We start from the raw sequence: 18,003 nt of genomic DNA, 5'->3' as shown, positions 1-18,003 counted from the left end.
CGTATTATCATTTAAATTTATATACAACAAATTTTAATTTAGATTTAATAAAATAACACAATTTCGTCAAAAACTTCTTGTACTAACCCGTCAATATATTGATTGTATAATCATCATTATTTATAAAGTTCAAAAATATTATTTCATTATATTTGTTGTAATATAATATATACTTCAAATGTCAAACAATATTGTAAATGGTATATTGTCAATAATAAGTTATTATATTTATAGTAACAGAAAAATTAAACATGATCGCTCTAAAATACTTAATAAGTAGACATTATCTGTTTCTTCAAGCATTCTACCTTTAAGAGTTAATTTTAACATTTGCAGAAAAGTGATGTTTATCATTTTGCACACAAAGAAGTTACAGTGTTACGAAATAATATTGATATATATTACTGTTATATTGTTTTAAAATGTATTTATAAAGTTTTTTTTTTATTTCAAAGTTATAATGTAACAAGCTTTTGTATTAAAAACATTTATGGACTTGCTGAAATTTGAACATAAGGTTTATGTTTACGGGCTCAAGTCTTGAGCCCATAATTTTAGAATTCAAACAAAACTGCCAAAAAACCATTATAATTATTTTATATTAATTCGCAATATTTTCATTTCTTATCTTCCCCAAAAAAACATTTTTTTCGGCAACTCTGGATGTGCGTACAATATAGTAATATGCTTAATTCAATTTTATAACTACAATAGGATTAAATTATAATTGGTCTATTTGATATATGTCACGTTCGCATGAACTATTGTTATTATTGAGTTGTAATTATTTATTTTGATAAAATTAATATAATATGCAAATGTATAGTGCTTTTATTGTTAAACAAACATATTTCGATTTGTGTAGGTAAATTATAACTAATAGTTTGTACTTTGAAATTAGTGATCATTTTGATTGTACATAAAATAAAATGAATCTACGCAGAAGCCTCACTTAAATTAAATGACAATAGCCATTTATCTATAATTTGTTTATAAATGTCCGTGATGAATTTACGTCAACCTGAAAAATTAGCAGTAAAAAGTTTATAGTAAAATGATTAGGTTGAGATAGTATTCATATAAAAGAAAATAATTCTTTAAAATAATTTCAGTATTACAATTTCACTTGCTGTTCACATCACACGATCATAACATTAGCAACTTAAACACAAATTAAAACAAATACGCTAACATATAAATTGTATCAATATGAACAGAAATATATTAAAAAGGGTAAGACAAATTTTTTATGATTCTTAAAAACTAATCTCATGTTTGTGTACAATTTTTGCAATCTACAATTAAAATTTGTATTAACTAAAGAAACCCTAGAAAAAATTTTATTTATTTTAGTACACGATTCCATTTATCATACTCTAAATCTAAAACTGATTTCAGTTATTATTAAATGTTTAACTTTTAATATTACTCGATTACTTCAAAAAATAAAACTAAAAACTAGATATTAACCAATTTAATGTATAAATGTAACAGCAAGGGTTCAATTTAGAGGCACTATGTTACACATAGTGCTTCTATAAACATTCAACATTGTGGTTTTTAATTGCAACCCTACATCGTGTAAATATAAATTAAATTAGGTTAAAATGATTCATTAATGAGTATTATTTATCTATATTCAGTGGCGTAGATACGATTATTTTCTGAGGGGGGGGGGTTATTTCATATTAAATTATTGACTAATTAATATTTAAAGATGTATTTTTTTATTTAAAATTAATTGATAATATTATTAACAAAATGTAAAAAAATAATTTTAAATAGTACCTCTACTTTATTTATAAATAATTATTTTTTTTGGTTCTGGGAGGGTTTAAACCCTTCCTGTATCTACGCCACTGTCTATATTAGTATTTACTATTTATTAGTCTACAATTGATTTTTATTATATTAGATGATTGTTTTAAATAAAAATTGTCAAAAATATATACATCTCGATCGTGGTAATAGATTTATCGTGAGCAGAAAATTATTTGAAAATGAACATCGACTAAAACACAACAAAAATTTGGTAAGGACTATGAAAAATAGAATTAATTAGTATTATTACACGTTATTAACACGCAATTGTTCGTACTAGTAGTAAACCCATTTTAAAAGGGGTTATACAAGAGTGGTTGCCTAAAAGTGCTTTAAATATGGAAAGGGTCGACAGATTATTTATATAATTTGATTTCTAAATGTCGAGCCTAACTAAGTGAGAATAAAACGCAGGAAAGCAATTTTAGTTATTGGACTTTATTTTTGACCATTAAGATCTTTAGGATACCTATAAGTATCAAAACACAACTAAAATTCAAAAATATATTATTCAAATTTAAATATGTTTAGAGTAAATTTAGTTAAAATGTTATATTTAACTAATTTGAGTTATCAAGTGATTGGTATTTCACTTAAAAATAGGAACCAAATAGTAAATGGGCTTCAAAATTAAGAGCTTATCATGAATTGATGGATGTAAATAAAGATGGAGTTGTTTCTTCGGAAGATCTTTTAGAACTTACAGAAAGATTTTCTACTATTAATAATATGACAAGAGAACAAAGCTTGATGTTTAGTAAAGTTATAAAAGTAATTCTAATTTTAAATAATTTTCTAATTAAACAAAAAACTAAAATTATAATTGAAAAAAAATTCTTGTACATTTTTAGAACTTATGGTATAAACATTGGGGTTGCATTGATCCATTTAGTTATGTTACTGTAGAAAAGTACTTGAATTATATTCAATATGTTAAGCAAAATAAGGAGTTAAAACACGATGTCATTCAATTGTTGCCCTATTTATTTAAAGTATACTTAAATTTTAATTAAAAAATCACCAGCTAAACAAAATTGGCTTATTTATTTTTAATTAAAAATGTTATACTAGACTGTTGATAAAGATCAAAGTGGCGATATTTCAAAAGATGAGTACGATCAGTTTTTGAAATGTATTGGAACTTCTGCTGAAGTATAAACAATAATAAAATTTTAGCTAAATATTTAAGATTATCATTATTAATTCAATTTTTTTACTTTCAGAATCAATTAATTGAGTCACTTGGAATTGTTAATGACACTGATGGTACAATAAAACTGGACGATCTAATTATTATTATTGAAAAGAATTTCTTTAAGAGTGATAATGTGGAAGAATTTTGAAATTTGAAATGTATTATTATACATGAATGTGTTAAAACACAGCTTAGTTATTATACAGCTTAGTAAACTAATATTTAAAAATATTTTGCTATACATTATAATTTAAATATAATTCAATAATCCATAAAATATTGTTTGCTGTTCGTCATATTTAAAAATTATATACAAGATGATTCACACTGTTACAGTAAATTTAATAACTTTTGAACTGTTGAATATTTTGTGTTATTATTTTTTTAAATTATCTTAATATTTTAGGAATAAGAAAAAATATTTTTTTTAATTTATTGAAAATAATAAATATATTTTTTTTTAATTATGTAAAAAATTATCAAGATAATCATGTTTAGAGTAGATTTTTTGTTAGTTTTTGGTTTGTAGTTACATTTCTACAACATTTTAAAGTTTGAAAAATTTTTAAATTTTTATTAGCCTCGATGCAAAAGCTGAGAAGGTATTAATTTTACTATGATGTGTTTTTTGGTAGTATCAGATTTTAATTAAAAAAATAACACGTTTTAAAAAAATATTAACAGGGTTTTTAAAGTTGTTAGAGAAAAAATAATTATCATTAGTCTGACATATATATTGTAGTTTAAATAAAATATTTTGATAAAGTAGATAATTTTTCAACTAAGTTATCAATTTAGCCACTTGATTGAAGATATATTAAAACACAATGAATGAGTCATTGAAACCATTGATCATACTAATTTATGTCAGTTTATTTGGTATTATAAAAAAAAAAAGTAGTTGATAAGCAGATTTTCGATGTTTTTCAGGTTTGGGATAGTGTTTGGCGATAACAAGACATGCACTAAAAAACTTGTCTTCATTTAATTGCGCCAATATTAAAATCAAATTTTAGACTAAGAAATAAATTTTTATTCATAAAACAATAATTAAATTAGTGTGGTTCTATGGAATACAAATATGAGGTCCAGCTAACACAGCAATATACGTCCTATTCAAGCCTTCGTGGTACTTAGCAAATACTGTCTTTCATAAGGACTCAAAAAAAGCTACTGTTAATGTACACATTTTTTCGCACTTGACTATAACTATGTTTTATCATTAATTTCTTCAAAACATTACTCGTAGATAATAAAAAAATGAGTCTTAAAATTTACTTTAGACCAAAATGACATAATTAAATATATATATATATATCAATTCTGAGGTTCATTGGCGTAATCATCGGAAAAGGAAAATGAGTGTTATATACCTCTATGACAAAAATAATTATATGGCAAAAATACAATTTTTTTCGTTTGGGGTGGGAGGGGAATTAAAAAATGTTCTTATGTATACCCTCCAAATAAAAAAACCCTAATACGTCACTATGGAGGTTTTGTTACATGACGGTTTCATGTTATCAATGTCCTTTTTACTTATGTGTTGATCACTGTTATTTATTGTTTTTGTTTATTAAAAGATTGCAGTATTGTAAATTAAAAGATAAGTCGAGTTAAATTAAACAGATAATAAAAAAAGGCACGGCGTTAGTTGTATTCAAAATGGGCAACTGCAGCTACGGCGGCGCGCTACAGTTTCTAGTGGCCTCCAAAAAGTGTGCAAGGCCCGCGCTAGTGGGCGCCCCTGGATCAATATCGTTCGGCGGACCACACGCCGTACACGCGCACCGTTTCAACACAAATTTTTATCGGAAACGCCGATGTATTTATAAAAAATATATATCTTAGCAATTAATCAGTTTTGGATCGTAGTCCGATATGTTATTCAACGCGTTTCTGCAATTAAACATTTAGTTTAATAGCAGTACTCGGGTATGTTTAAACTTACGGACTAGGACGACGTTTCACTTTCGAAACTTAATATTTTGTTACACATTTGACATTAAGTAATCGATTATATACGATCATGGAGAATATACCTGGTCTGCAACGGCGTATAATAATTAGGCCGCAAAAAATATCGGCAGTGTCGATCAACGTTCGCTAAAAACATTTATCAAAAGCGCACATCATAAAAACAACAGTTTGCCGGAAATCAGCCAAATCCGGAATTAGTGTTCTATTCAATATACCCGTACAAGGTAAATACACACATGCAAAAATAAAAACGTATTCAAATATAAACGGTACTTACAAAAACGCGTCTAAAAATAGAAAAAGAATACATGTCTGTACGATAGACTTTTAAGGGACGGTTACTAATGTATATTATCACACGATAATCAAGTATAATTTCTCAAAATTAATGTCGTATCATTGAGAGTGTTACTATAGGTTTAATAATAATCATAGTTAATTTTATAATTTACTGGCCTCCATGATATTGTTAATGTATGACACGATGAGAAAAAAAACTATCTTGTAAATACAAAAATTCCAATGTGTAATATTTAGTTTTAGAATCAATACGTTAATTAATTTAACTTAAACGTATTAACTTTCATTAAGTGCTTATTGAATTATATATGGATATTAAAATTTGCTCTGGTACTTTATTTAAATAAATAGGTCAAATTAAATTTTAAAATTAAAATTGTTTGATGTTACGAAAACTTTATATGTTCATACATTTTATTTTATTTTTAAGAAGATAATGTAACAAAAATGTTTTTATATCATTTTTTATTGAATTTATATAGGTAAAATGTAAACTTGAAAAATTGAAGAAGAAAAAGTATTTAAAAAGTAACCGACCATTACCTATAAAAGTATTTGAGCATATTTAAAATGTATAGTATCTTGAGAGTAATCTTAGTTTATGCAGAGTATTTAGATTTAATTTCTGATTTATATTTTAATGTGCATTTATCTATAAAGGTGCTGTCGAATAAAAACAAATAGCATGCCAAGTACTCAATAAAATATAGCAATAAACAAGATTTATTTTTATAAATTTCCTTTAAATTATATTTGTTGAAATTAATGTATTTATTTTCCATTAAATAAGAATTCTTTTTACTCGCCCAATTAAAACAAAACAGGAATTTAAAAAAACAAAAAATTTTATCTTAGTTTTACATTTAATAATATACAGAGATTTTAACCTATTTTCTTGGTCTAAAATTTATATTTGAAATTTAAATAGATTTTGATCAAGTAAAACATAATATATTATTATTATTTTTAATTCATACCTGTTCCACGTGTTTATAATTAACTTATATTGCTCAAATTTTTAGTCTTACTCTCAGAAGGATAAGCCATAGTCTTCTATTTATGGTTTTATTAGACTCGATTATTTCAATATTAACTTACTTGTTACCCGTATGTAATAAGTTTTTACATGTAATTAGATAATATATTATAAATAGTTTTACTAATTTATACATTGTGTGTGAAAACTCTGAACCTCACTGCCGTAATAACGGGGGGATATGGATGTCATATTGCCCATGATAAAAATAATTAAATAGTGATGATATAACAATTTTTTTTCGTTTGGAGGTGGAATTCAAAAATATTCTTATGTAACCCCTCCTAAACGAAATTCTAATTACGTCACTACTAAACCTATTATGATGTATAAATTCAATAATATTAATAGTTACAGTGAACTATAACATTGAGCACCACGCTCGTAAAATATACAAAAAATATATCTATACAGAACCAGAATTGAAGAGTAAAACACTAACTGTATCTCTCATCATAATTGGGTTTAAAATTACAACAAACATACATACATATTATTATGGTTTATTCTGTATTACTTTTTTAGGGGAGTTATAAATTGCAACATAATACTACAAATAAATATTAAGATAACTAATTGGTTCTGTTTGCAAAATAATGTGTTGGTATTATAATTTAGAACACTTCAGTAAAAAGCATTGAAAGATAAAGTGACGTAAATGTTTATCATTAAAAATTATGCGTGACACATACTTTTTACGATAACATATAGTTAATATTATTCTGAGTATTTGAAATGTTACATTTAGTTGTCGCTATATGTCTTTGGAATAATTATTGTTGAAGAAATAATTGTATGAATATCAGATATTAAAACTTTTCATCAACGACATTTCAAAGAATAATATTTTTATTAAGATTTTTTTGAAGATATTTTAACAATAAATACTTCTTTTCATTACAATGTATTGTAATAAATTTAGTAAAGCTTGTACTCCCTTTGTATAAATGTATTAATAAGCGTATAATGGTTACATGTGCTATAGTATTTCTATGATCCATACAAAAGGTCAGCATTTAAATATGAAACGAATCTTTAGACAAACACGAAGTAACGTTTTGGATTCAAGTTGAATTAAACTTACAATTGATAATTTATTCGTTGAATACAATAGCGTATATGATAAAATATTCTGATTATATTATAAAATTATTACAATTTTATAAGAAATTACATTCCTTTTTTTGCTAAAAAAGTTTTTACTATTAACTATTATAAGTTAAATATGTAACGTAAAAATTGTGTTGTAACAATTTTTGTAATTTTTTGTAATTCTGACTATCTTTATAAATTACTTAGTTAAAATATATATATTTAAGAATAAATATTTTCTGGTTAGTTTGTGTCTTCTTTTTAATAGTTAGGCTTAAAAATTAAAATCACTCAAATAAATACAAAATGTCCAGTGAACCAAATTTAAACGCCCCAATTTTTAAAACTGATAATCATTTTTCTTGGAAAAGAAAGTATTATTTCAACTTGTTGACCTAAGGTCACTAGTTTATTATTTCTTATATCCTATTTTACTAAGCTGAATGCTATACGCTTTTCAGTAATTATTTCTTTAAAGGTTTTATTAACCTTCATTAAAATAGAGTTGAATAAACCAGTGAATAAAGACTATTTACTTTTATTATAGCGCAAAAGATATTTTTTTTATAATAAAATAATTGGTAAAATGCTACACAATAAACTCATTTTGACGCATAAAAATATGTTTTTTTTTATTGTAACTCTCCACTCAGGAAAAATTCTTAGATAGGCTGTTGACCTAAAAAATAAGGGCTAGTACAGGGAGTATTATTTTTTTTAATTGAATCAATAATTAACCAAATTTATTAGATAAACAGATTTTAAATGCTATAATATTTTTGATTTTAGATGGCTCATTATAAACATAAAGTATTCGAAGAGGAAACATCAAGTATGGGATCAGTACATTTAACTGAAGGAGTCACGGCGTCTTCCACTCATATACGTTTTTATACAGTAATGACATTATACTCAATAATAGAAAATTTAGTTTTAAATAAAAGCTGTCTTATTTTTTTTATAAAGGGAAAGCCTAGAAGTATTTGGTCTAGATGGAAAAGTAGATCGTTAATGGAAAAAATTCTTCTTGCAATATGCACTTTTTACACTTTATTATTACTTTTAATATTTTTTTTTGAAGTGGGTTCAAAACAAAATTGTAATACAAATATACATCCTATAAATACTTACGAAGAATCTGTTTCTGTTAGTTCTGGTCAAGGTAAAAACTTTTCCCGCATTATATTAACCAAAATTATCTTAAATATTTGTGTTCTCAAGAATATTGTTTGAGCGAGACATGCGTTACTACAGCAGCAGCTATTGTCAAAGGAATGGACACTAAGTCCGATCCCTGTCAAGATTTTTACAAGTATGCCTGTGGCTCATGGATCAAAGCAAATCCAGTACCAGATGGTCGGTCAATGTGGGGCATGTTTAATGAATTAGAAATGAATAATCAGCTGATTGTTAAAAATGCACTTGGTAAATCCTATTTTAATAAGTGATTATTTTCCGCATTTAGTTTATGGTCATATGAAGATATAATATTGTGTTTCACCATAGTCAAAAAATCCATCAAAAAGCCATTCACATATCAATAGGATAAATTTACTTAAAAAATGTATTATTGAAATGTTCATAAATTAGGTTTTTAATTTAATTTATAGAAGCAATACCAGCAAACTCCAATAGTAAAGCAGAACTTAAAGCTAAGATGTACTTCACGGCTTGCATGGATACTAACAACACAATTGAAGCATTAGGTGCGAAACCATTATTAAATTTACTCGATGAAATTGGTGGATGGAATATTTCTGGATCATGGAATGTATCAAATTGGAAACTACAAAAAACTTTAGAAACCGTTCATAATCGATATAATATGGCTGGATTGTTTTATTGGATAGTGGGAGAAGATGATAGAAATTCAAGTAGACATATCATACAGGTTGGTAGATTGATTTATTTTGATTAATATAATAATTTAAAAATAACTTTGATAATAGATTGACGAAGGAGGATTGACTTTACCGGCGAGAGACTTTTACCTAAACAAGACAGCAAATCAGAAACTATTAGATACCTACTTAGATTACATGACAACGGTGGGCACTTGCATTCAAGTCATTTACATATAATAAAGATTAATAAAATCAATAACTTTATAAAATTTGGTCAAACAAAAATAATTTCATTTTACTTGAGATTTCAGATAGGAACATTATTGGGTGGAGAGCCTAATGCAACCAGAACGCAAATGAAGAAAGTTATAGAATTTGAAATGCGGTTGGCTGAGTTTACTGAGCCTGACGAAGAAAAGAGGGATGAAGAAAAGTCTTACCATGTTATTTCCATAAATGATCTTCAAAATTTGGCTCCATTTGTATTATTTTTAAATTAAAAAAGCTAATAATCTTTTAATAAAAGTATTTTTTATTAGATTCAATGGAATCGTTATTTTAATTCAGCATTCCGTTTGGTTAACCGAAAAATTACTAGTAAAGAAAACGTCGTGGTATACTCACCAACATTTATGGCAAATGTGTCAAAACTTATTGACGAGTACAGTAAAAGTCCTGAGAATAAAACGTAATACAAATTATTTTCAAAATTAAAATAATTTATACAGAGTTATTCATTAGCTCTTTACTTAATTTATATTAAATACTTATAGAGTAATTAATAATTACTTGATCTGGCAAACCGTAAGAACAGTTACACCATACTTATCCAAAGTATTTCGAGATGCATACAAAGGTTTGCGAAAAGCACTATTAGGTTCAGAAGGAGGCGAAGAACCTTGGAGATACTGTATAAGTGATACAAACAATGTCTTAGGTTTTGCATTAGGTGCTTTATATGTACGTGATGTTTTTCATGGACATTCAAAAAAATTGGCGAGTAAAAATTATTCAACGTCTACTTTCTTTTTTAATAAGAATAATAATTAACAACTCAAAAAAAAATCGTAATAGGCAGAAGAAATGATAAATGAAATTAGAACATCATTCAAGGAAAATTTTAAAAATTTAAAATGGATGGACAAAGAAACATTGATAGAGGCCGAAAAAAAAGCGGATGCAATAACTGATATGATTGGTAATATATTAGTCATTAGTCTTAAAATTTAATTTTATGTATGCTATTGAATTTTAAAACTCTAACTTACTTTTATTTATGAAGGTTTTCCAGATTATATAATGGATTCGGATCAATTAGACGAAAAGTATAAAAATTTAACTGTTCGTTCTGACGAATATTTTATGAATAACATACGAGCTACACAATTCAACTTAGAACAATACTTGTACAAACTGGATCAACCAGTCAATCGAACAAGGTATTTGAAGGATACCTTTTATAAATTTCGATACAAATGATTATAATTCATTATATTTTTTAGATGGAGCATGACTCCTCCAACCGTAAATGCATATTACACGCCGACTAAAAATCAAATAGTATTTCCTGCTGGTATTTTACAAGCACCCTTTTTCGACCAAATGCAGCAGCCCTCTATTAATTTTGGAGCTATGGGAGTTGTCATGGGACATGAGTTAACTCACGCGTTTGATGATCAAGGTATTTTTTTTATCGAACTTTTTATTTTAACTAACTGTTAATTATAATAACTAAAAACGAATTAATTTTAATTGCGAGACACGGTAACGTGCATCATAAACCCGGGACACTGTTTAGGGAGGTAAATCTGCGTTAATTGTTCATCATGTTTCAATCCCTGAGTAGGATTGAAGTAGAAATTTCTGTCATATAGATAATAAAATTATTTTATGTATATATACAATCAACAATAATATAATCAAATATTACAATAATAATTTATTCCCTTCCAACTTATTTTTCACTTATTTTAGGACGAGAGTTTGATCGTTTTGGTAATCTCCATCAGTGGTGGAATAATAATACGGTTGACAAATTTAAACAAGCAACAGATTGCATGATCAAACAATATTCTAATTATAAAATCAATGGAATCAACATCAATGGCAAACGAACATTAGGTTGGTAGCGTTTGTGATGATATTTGTTTATATTTTACAAGGTTAATGGTATACTTAAATACTAAGTTAATGTAAACTGTTTTAGGTGAAAATATTGCAGATAATGGCGGATTAAAGGCAGCGTATCGCGCGTATGAAAAACGTCTGGAAGAAGGAAGAGCTCATTCATATAGGTTACCAGCAGTCCATCTTACTACTCAGCAACTATTTTTTGTCAGTTTTGCACAGGTAAATCATTATAATAAGGTTTTATAAATTATTTTGTTTATTTTTTATAATATTTTGTTTTTTTTTTATAATAATTTTTTATTTTTTATAAATAAGTTAATGAAATAAAGTGAAATATTTAAATGTTTATACTTCATAGGTTTGGTGCTCGTCGAGTACAGATGAATCCATGAAATTGCAAATTGAAAAAGATTTACATTCCCCGTCCCAGTATAGAGTAAATGGACCTTTAAGTAATCTTGAAGAATTTTCAAAAGTATTCAACTGTGAAATAGGTACTCCCATGAATCCAGAAGAAAAATGTATAATTTGGTAAAAACTCCGGAACACTCAATTATGTTGTAAACATGTTAAAAAATCGACACAACATGTAAAATAAACGTTTGTTTCAACTATATAATTACTAAAAATTCAAATTTTATACAGGCAATCAACTTAATTTAATTTATTATTTTTTAGTACTATACTTAACTTAATTTGAAAAACTAAACTGACTTATTTATATAATTGTTTATACAAGAGTTGTAAATTAAAAATGATTTTTGTGCCAAATATTTTACTAATATACATTTTTTTAAAAGGATATGTAATGTTTAGCTATAAAACTTTTTTGTTAGCTAAGATAAATATTTAAAATCATTTTTAATAAATGTAAAGTAAAACTTGGTGCTAAAAATAACAATTCATGTACTGAAAAGTTTTGTTTTTTAATTTCTACTGCTAATGTAAAACTTCCTAACCGAATAAATTGAATAATCAAAAGTTGTTAAGTCCTATATATTATAATAAAACTGTAATCTTAACTATTAAAATATGTGTTTCTCTCCGACTTTTGATTTTTTTAACTAAATTTACGCTTGTTTATACATTGATGTTCTTTTTATACTAGTCTAATTTTTTATTTTATTTTGTTATTGTTTTAATTATTTTTTATGGATGATGTATTATTTTTTTCAAATAAATATGATATTTATTACCTCAACTTATCATTTTTTTATTTAATAGGATATATTTGCTTCGTGGCAACTATGTTGTTTAATCATATAAATATTTTTAATATTTATTTAAAATTAAATTAAACAATATTTTTAAAATTTAGTAAATCAACTGAAAAATTATACATAAAATGAATTACTTGCAGACATTAAAAAGTTCAAACAACAATACAAATGAAAAAGAAGTATTACCTAATATTTTAACACAACATTTCTTTTTATACATTATGTATTTGAGGGAAGCTTATGACAAATTCAATCAACCTTTGAATAAAACACTAGTTCAGGTAAAATATATGTATTATAAGAGATATTATATATTATTATTTTTTTATGAACAACACGTTTTTAGTCATTTTTATTATCCTGTAAACATAAAACCTTTATATAGATTTTTGAAGATGAAAATAAGTATTATATAAATAATAATAAAACAAATTAAAAACAAGAAGGAATATATACATATTTTTTATTACACAAAAGTAATGTATAATGTCTGTAATAATGTATTATGTAAGATAACACATATTGCTGTTAAATGATTAGATCGACTTGGATAAGAATAAATTATCTAGAAATTAGTGTTATTGCCTATTTTATATGATTGAGATTATACATGAATAAAAGTGTTCTAATAAGTTACGATTTAAAAATATTTTGCTTATCAGGCTTGGATAAACCGTTTGTTAGGAACACCTCATCCGGATATCCAAACTGCTATGTTGCGAAATATGTACTTGTCTCAATTTATAATGAATTTAATTGATGGGAAATTGGAAGACCCTTTTACGAAAAATCCCCCCAGTGGACCTTTAAGTGAACTGAATATAATTTATAACATTAAAAAGGAGTCTACGGAGTCTAAAGAGATTTACAAGAATTTGGGATCAAACATCACAAATAGAGAATTACCTCTTAAAACTTTAAATCAATTGTCTTCAGATAGACGCACATACGTATCAATTAGGCACTTGGAAAATGGGACTGTATTATTTGGTTATATTGCGATAACTATTGGTGATGTTAATGATGAACCTTTGTGGGTTGATGACAAAGGAAATCCTGTGTAGGTCGCTTCCAAAAAAATTATGATTGTTTCTAATTAGTCAATGAAGTATTTTTTTTTAATATCTTTTTACATTTAATATAAAAAGAGATAAACAATTTTGTCGTGTTAAATTTTAGCATACAAATATTGTTTATACAGAGTGATTTATTTATCACGGTCATTTAATTAATAAAAATAATAATGAGCATTTTTTTTGGTTTTTTTTTAGGTACATGTTTTTCTCAATTTATCAATCATCATAATTTATCTTTTATGTTCATTCCTTATACCTAATAAGAGTGCCAACTTTATTTTTTTCAATTGGCACATTTTCACATATTTAGTAACTAAGAAAACGGGTTTTTATTGTTCAATTTGTTTGTAATAATTGACCTGTTTACTCACTTACTGAACAACCTGTATAACTATTAGTTATATATTATACATTGATCTAATTAAGAAAATGATTGGTTTATAATTATTTTTGGACTAGTATTTAAAAAATGATTGACAATTTGAATTAATGGTTGGCGAAAAGGTGTAAGTGCTGCTATAATTATAACTAGACATTTCTCGGTCTCACTTCTTATCTTAACTTATGAAATTTTAGTCAGAAAGTTATTATAGACTTTTCTTAAATAGATCAATGTATAATAATTAAAATAGTAATAGTATTTGTATTTGTAACCATTTGAAAAAAATATAGTTGACACCTTTATAAGGTAGAGGGAACATAAAAATACTTCATAATTGATTAATCAAAAAAAACATGTACCATAAGAAACTAAAAAAAAAATTCTTATTAGTATTTTTATATTTCGATTAATTGACTCTTGATAAATGAATCAACCTGTATAACAAGATATTTTCTAAACTTTTTCAGCCAATATTTGTCACCAAATGCTCAAGATTTACCGGTAGTATCTCTAAAACACGATAAACTAAACGATGTAAAAACAATAGATTCTAGTCTGAAAGATTTGGCAAACGACGTATGGGAAGTGCTAAGCCAAAGACGCAAACCTGAGATTAGAAAACGAGCTAAAGACTTTTATGTAATGATTTATAATAATATAGAGCAAGAGATGCTACGAGAAGAAAATACAAACTCCATTGAATGTCGAGATCCTTATGTAGAGAAATTAATACAGTTTCTTTTGGATGATATGTCGATGAATTGTGTTCGAGATCCTGAAGAGTTTCGTAGATTCAATATGTTGTCTATATTAAAAAAACGCATTAAGAGAGTTATTCAAGAAGTAGTTTTAACTAAAAGAAATTAAAAAGTATTTAAAATCATAATAATTATTTAAAAAAATTTCTGTGCAGATTGAAGAGAGACAAGTAATTTTAGAAAAAGTACAAACGCAAAATTCTACTCTAGCGATGCAATTAATACTTCAACCAGCGACCTTGTGTCAGGACTTTATGACATTAATGGCGGTTCAAGACGCTATTAAAGGACAGCCAACTGTTAAAATAACAGATCTTTTATTTGTACAATATCCACCATGCGTTGTCAACACGTAAGTATAGGCGTTTTATTTTTATCGTTAATATTTATAAATCAAATTTATTTTATAAATATATTGATTAAATTCGTTTTAGAGTTTTGAAACTAATTACTCAGGAAAAACTACATATAATGCAATTAATAAAATCACGTTTGGATAATATTTTAAGAGAAATGTACAAAGAATTAAGGGAATCGATTCTTCGCGGATTAAAGAGTTACAAAAATTCTAGAGTAGAATGGAAACGCACTTGGGGTGTCGTAAAAGAGTATGAGGATATTTCAGAATGTATAGTATCTTTATTAACGACCGTCGGTAACGTAGAAGCTCGTGAAAATTTCATCGTAACTGTTGAAAACGAAATGATTATGACATTACAAAGATTAAAGGTAATGTTACATTTTTGATAGTATTGAACTATTTTTAGTATACTTAGGAACGTAATTAAAGAGGAAAGAGGGAAGCCAAACCTGAAAAATAATAAATTATATGACAACATAATTAGAATATATTAAATAAATTATTAAGAAGGATTAATAATTATTTTCAAATTTTCAGACTGCTAATATGAAAACAGAACAACTGGAACAAGATATAAGACAGCTCCATAAAAATGTGCATGATTTAAATGAAAAGTTGGAAATGGAAAAGAAAATGATCGCAGAACAAAATGATTTATTTGTAGTTGAAATAGCCAATGAAAAAAAAGCTATTGACAAAAGAAAAGCGACTATCGAAAAATTGAAATTTATGGCTATTGACGATATTGTAAAAGATAAAAATTAATCTAACACTTATGAAGTTGTAAACAACAATCATTTTAACTAATTGGTGTAAAATTAAATGTGTAGTTAAGATCTTAAAACAATAGTTTTTTCAGAATTTTTTTTTATTTTTGTGCATAAATAACTTAAAAAAACCCAGCACAGTGGGGTCGCGGCATAGTGGGGATGTTGCATAGTTGGGTCCAGTATAGATTTAATCTGACAGTGATTAAAATCACTATCATAAGAAACGCTTCGATGCAAATCAGTAGATAGTGTTTAATTCTAAGAAATTGGTGGATAATTACAAAAGCTACATTATCTGCTAGTTTCTTATTAATACCCTGATTAAGATAAAGTATGTCGAATGAAAAAGGGATTATTAAAAAATATTATTTCTCATAAAAAAATTGTGTTGATTCGTACACTTTTCAATGAGTTATAGCATTATAAAGTTAAAAATGTAACCAACCCAACCCAACATCAACTCCTATTTCCTTAATTATATCCAGATTAGTAATTATTTTAATTATATATTATATAATTTTTATAATTAATTATTTTCAAATTATTATTGATTTTTAATATGTTAAAAGTAATCATTTTGAACCTACTTCTTTTTGTTCTTTAAAGTGAAAGTTTTAATAAAAAAAAAATGAATTTATTACCATAACTTTTAACTCAACTTGCAAGTTTGAAATAAATATTATTAAATAGAAAAAAATGAAATTGGTAGATTATTTCAAAAACAACAATAACACTTATTCCCTTAATTTTACCCCGATTTATAACTATAATATATGAATACATAATAATTACAGTAATTAAATTGAGTATGAAAGTGGTATTCAATAATATAATATTGTAATTTTTACGGAGATATTATAAAAATAAAAAGGAGTTGTATATTCATATACTTTTAATGCGTATACAAATTTAAAGGAATTTATGCAATACTTTTTAATAAAAAAATTTTGTTACTTATGAATAAATACACTAAACAAAAGGAACTTTCATCAGAAAAAAAATATACTTTTCTAAATAAACTTTTCGTGATGTTTTCAAATGTGCAATTAAACTTTTTCTATTACTTCTAAGTTTTAATATTATTACTTATTATTAAAAAATAAGTATTTACATATAAAAAAAAATAATTAAGAACAAAAAAAATTGTATTAAATTAATACTGATTTTGATTTTTAATATGTTAAAGGTAATCATTTTGAACCTATTTTTTATTGTCTTTTAAAGTGAAAGTTTTAATGAAAAATACCTTCTCAGCTTCGCATCGAAGCTAAAAAATGAATTTGTTACCATAACTTATAGTTCAACTTGCAAGTTTGAAATTGACATTATTAAATTGAAAAAAATGAAATTTTTAAGATTAATATGCAATCTGGAAATTTTATAATTACTAATTACAGTACATTTGTCAGAAAAATTCGATTTTTTTACATTTTTATCGTAATAGATAACTGAAATAGAAAGAATAGTAATCATATCCTAATAACTTTTGGTGTTTAAAAAAATTCTGCAATTGAAATATTCAGAACTTAATTAATTTTAATAATTTACTTTAATTAAATGAACCAATCAAACCAAAGTAGTTAAAAAGATTTACTCAATTGAGCATATTATCAAAAATATAATTATAATTGTAAAACTCCATCGTTAACTTCAGGTGAAACTAAAAATCATTTTTTTTTTAAATTTATGATTTATATAGCAACATATTACTAAAAAATTTGGCATATTATAGACTGGTAGTAGCACACAGAAATAGAGTTAAAAAATTAATAAATTATAAAGTAAAATTATTTACTTTTGTAGTTGAATACTTTTATCATATCAAATTTAATTCGACAATAAATAATTTAAGAATATTAAAAATTAATGATTTTAATTGTTTGTATGGACAAATCTAGTTAAGCTACTTTTTATTTGAATAAGGAATATTTTTTTGATTTTTAAGAGTAATAACTTAAACTAATCATTAACTTAAATATCATAAACTTAAATGAATCATTTGACGTATCGTTGAAAAAAGTAGGTCTAGTGAGGGTTG

The 18,003-nt window shown here is 25.4% G+C and overlaps 3 protein-coding genes across 5 annotated transcripts; all 3 read left to right on the top strand.

The window, feature by feature from the left end:
- Positions 1 to 1,019: 1,019 nt before the first annotated feature.
- Positions 1,020 to 3,363, top strand: LOC126897378 (sarcoplasmic calcium-binding protein). 2 transcript variants are annotated; one of them, XM_050671026.1, is made up of 7 exons: positions 1,020 to 1,035; positions 1,113 to 1,233; positions 1,916 to 2,032; positions 2,425 to 2,592; positions 2,673 to 2,813; positions 2,893 to 2,973; positions 3,045 to 3,363. In XM_050671026.1, exons 2-7 carry the CDS (start codon positions 1,210 to 1,212, stop codon positions 3,162 to 3,164), a joined length of 651 nt encoding a protein of 216 aa, XP_050526983.1. In that variant the 5' UTR covers positions 1,020 to 1,035; positions 1,113 to 1,209; the 3' UTR covers positions 3,165 to 3,363. The 2 variants fall into 2 exon arrangements, with proteins under 2 accessions (XP_050526983.1, XP_050526911.1); XM_050670954.1 differs by having other exon boundaries at positions 1,034 to 1,049.
- A 1,396-nt stretch (positions 3,364 to 4,759) lies between these two features.
- On the top strand, positions 4,760 to 12,599 carry LOC126897058 (endothelin-converting enzyme homolog). 2 transcript variants are annotated; one of them, XM_050670531.1, is made up of 15 exons: positions 4,760 to 5,220; positions 8,214 to 8,321; positions 8,391 to 8,586; positions 8,646 to 8,849; positions 9,035 to 9,315; positions 9,374 to 9,472; positions 9,580 to 9,750; positions 9,808 to 9,956; positions 10,042 to 10,264; positions 10,343 to 10,466; positions 10,551 to 10,707; positions 10,771 to 10,949; positions 11,243 to 11,389; positions 11,475 to 11,617; positions 11,757 to 12,599. In XM_050670531.1, exons 2-15 carry the CDS (start codon positions 8,214 to 8,216, stop codon positions 11,931 to 11,933), a joined length of 2,358 nt encoding a protein of 785 aa, XP_050526488.1. In that variant the 5' UTR covers positions 4,760 to 5,220; the 3' UTR covers positions 11,934 to 12,599. The 2 variants fall into 2 exon arrangements, with proteins under 2 accessions (XP_050526488.1, XP_050526438.1); XM_050670481.1 differs by having other exon boundaries at positions 10,042 to 10,268; positions 10,347 to 10,466.
- A 68-nt stretch (positions 12,600 to 12,667) lies between these two features.
- LOC126897298 (uncharacterized) lies at positions 12,668 to 16,445 on the top strand. The gene is made up of 6 exons (XM_050670848.1): positions 12,668 to 12,899; positions 13,281 to 13,678; positions 14,544 to 14,919; positions 14,990 to 15,186; positions 15,269 to 15,563; positions 15,733 to 16,445. The coding sequence occupies exons 1-6, from the start codon at positions 12,744 to 12,746 to the stop codon at positions 15,958 to 15,960; spliced, it is 1,650 nt and encodes a 549-aa protein (XP_050526805.1). The 5' UTR covers positions 12,668 to 12,743; the 3' UTR covers positions 15,961 to 16,445.
- Positions 16,446 to 18,003: the final 1,558 nt, after the last annotated feature.

This window comes from Daktulosphaira vitifoliae, unplaced genomic scaffold (assembly GCF_025091365.1).
Source record: "Daktulosphaira vitifoliae isolate Bord-2020 unplaced genomic scaffold, ASM2509136v1 Scaffold_1, whole genome shotgun sequence".
Lineage (NCBI taxonomy): Eukaryota > Metazoa > Arthropoda > Insecta > Hemiptera > Phylloxeridae > Daktulosphaira > Daktulosphaira vitifoliae.
This window is presented reverse-complemented; position numbering and strand designations above follow the sequence as displayed.

Excerpts from the sequence above, each read along its gene's own strand:
- LOC126897058 (XM_050670531.1), top strand. The coding sequence starts at position 8,214 with ATGGCTCATTATAAACATAAAGTATTCGAAGAGGAAACATCAAGTATG. Across the intron at positions 8,322-8,390 it reads CTCATATACGTTTTTATACA|GGAAAGCCTAGAAGTATTTG; the intron begins GTAATGACATTA and ends TTTTTTATAAAG. Across the intron at positions 10,467-10,550 it reads TGCAATAACTGATATGATTG|GTTTTCCAGATTATATAATG; the intron begins GTAATATATTAG and ends TTATTTATGAAG.
- LOC126897298 (XM_050670848.1), top strand. The coding sequence starts at position 12,744 with ATGAATTACTTGCAGACATTAAAAAGTTCAAACAACAATACAAATGAA. Across the intron at positions 13,679-14,543 it reads GATGACAAAGGAAATCCTGT|CCAATATTTGTCACCAAATG; the intron begins GTAGGTCGCTTC and ends AAACTTTTTCAG. Across the intron at positions 15,564-15,732 it reads TGACATTACAAAGATTAAAG|ACTGCTAATATGAAAACAGA; the intron begins GTAATGTTACAT and ends TCAAATTTTCAG.
- LOC126897378 (XM_050671026.1), top strand. The coding sequence starts at position 1,210 with ATGAACAGAAATATATTAAAAAGG. Across the intron at positions 2,033-2,424 it reads TAAAACACAACAAAAATTTG|GAACCAAATAGTAAATGGGC; the intron begins GTAAGGACTATG and ends ACTTAAAAATAG. Across the intron at positions 2,974-3,044 it reads GTATTGGAACTTCTGCTGAA|AATCAATTAATTGAGTCACT; the intron begins GTATAAACAATA and ends TTTTACTTTCAG.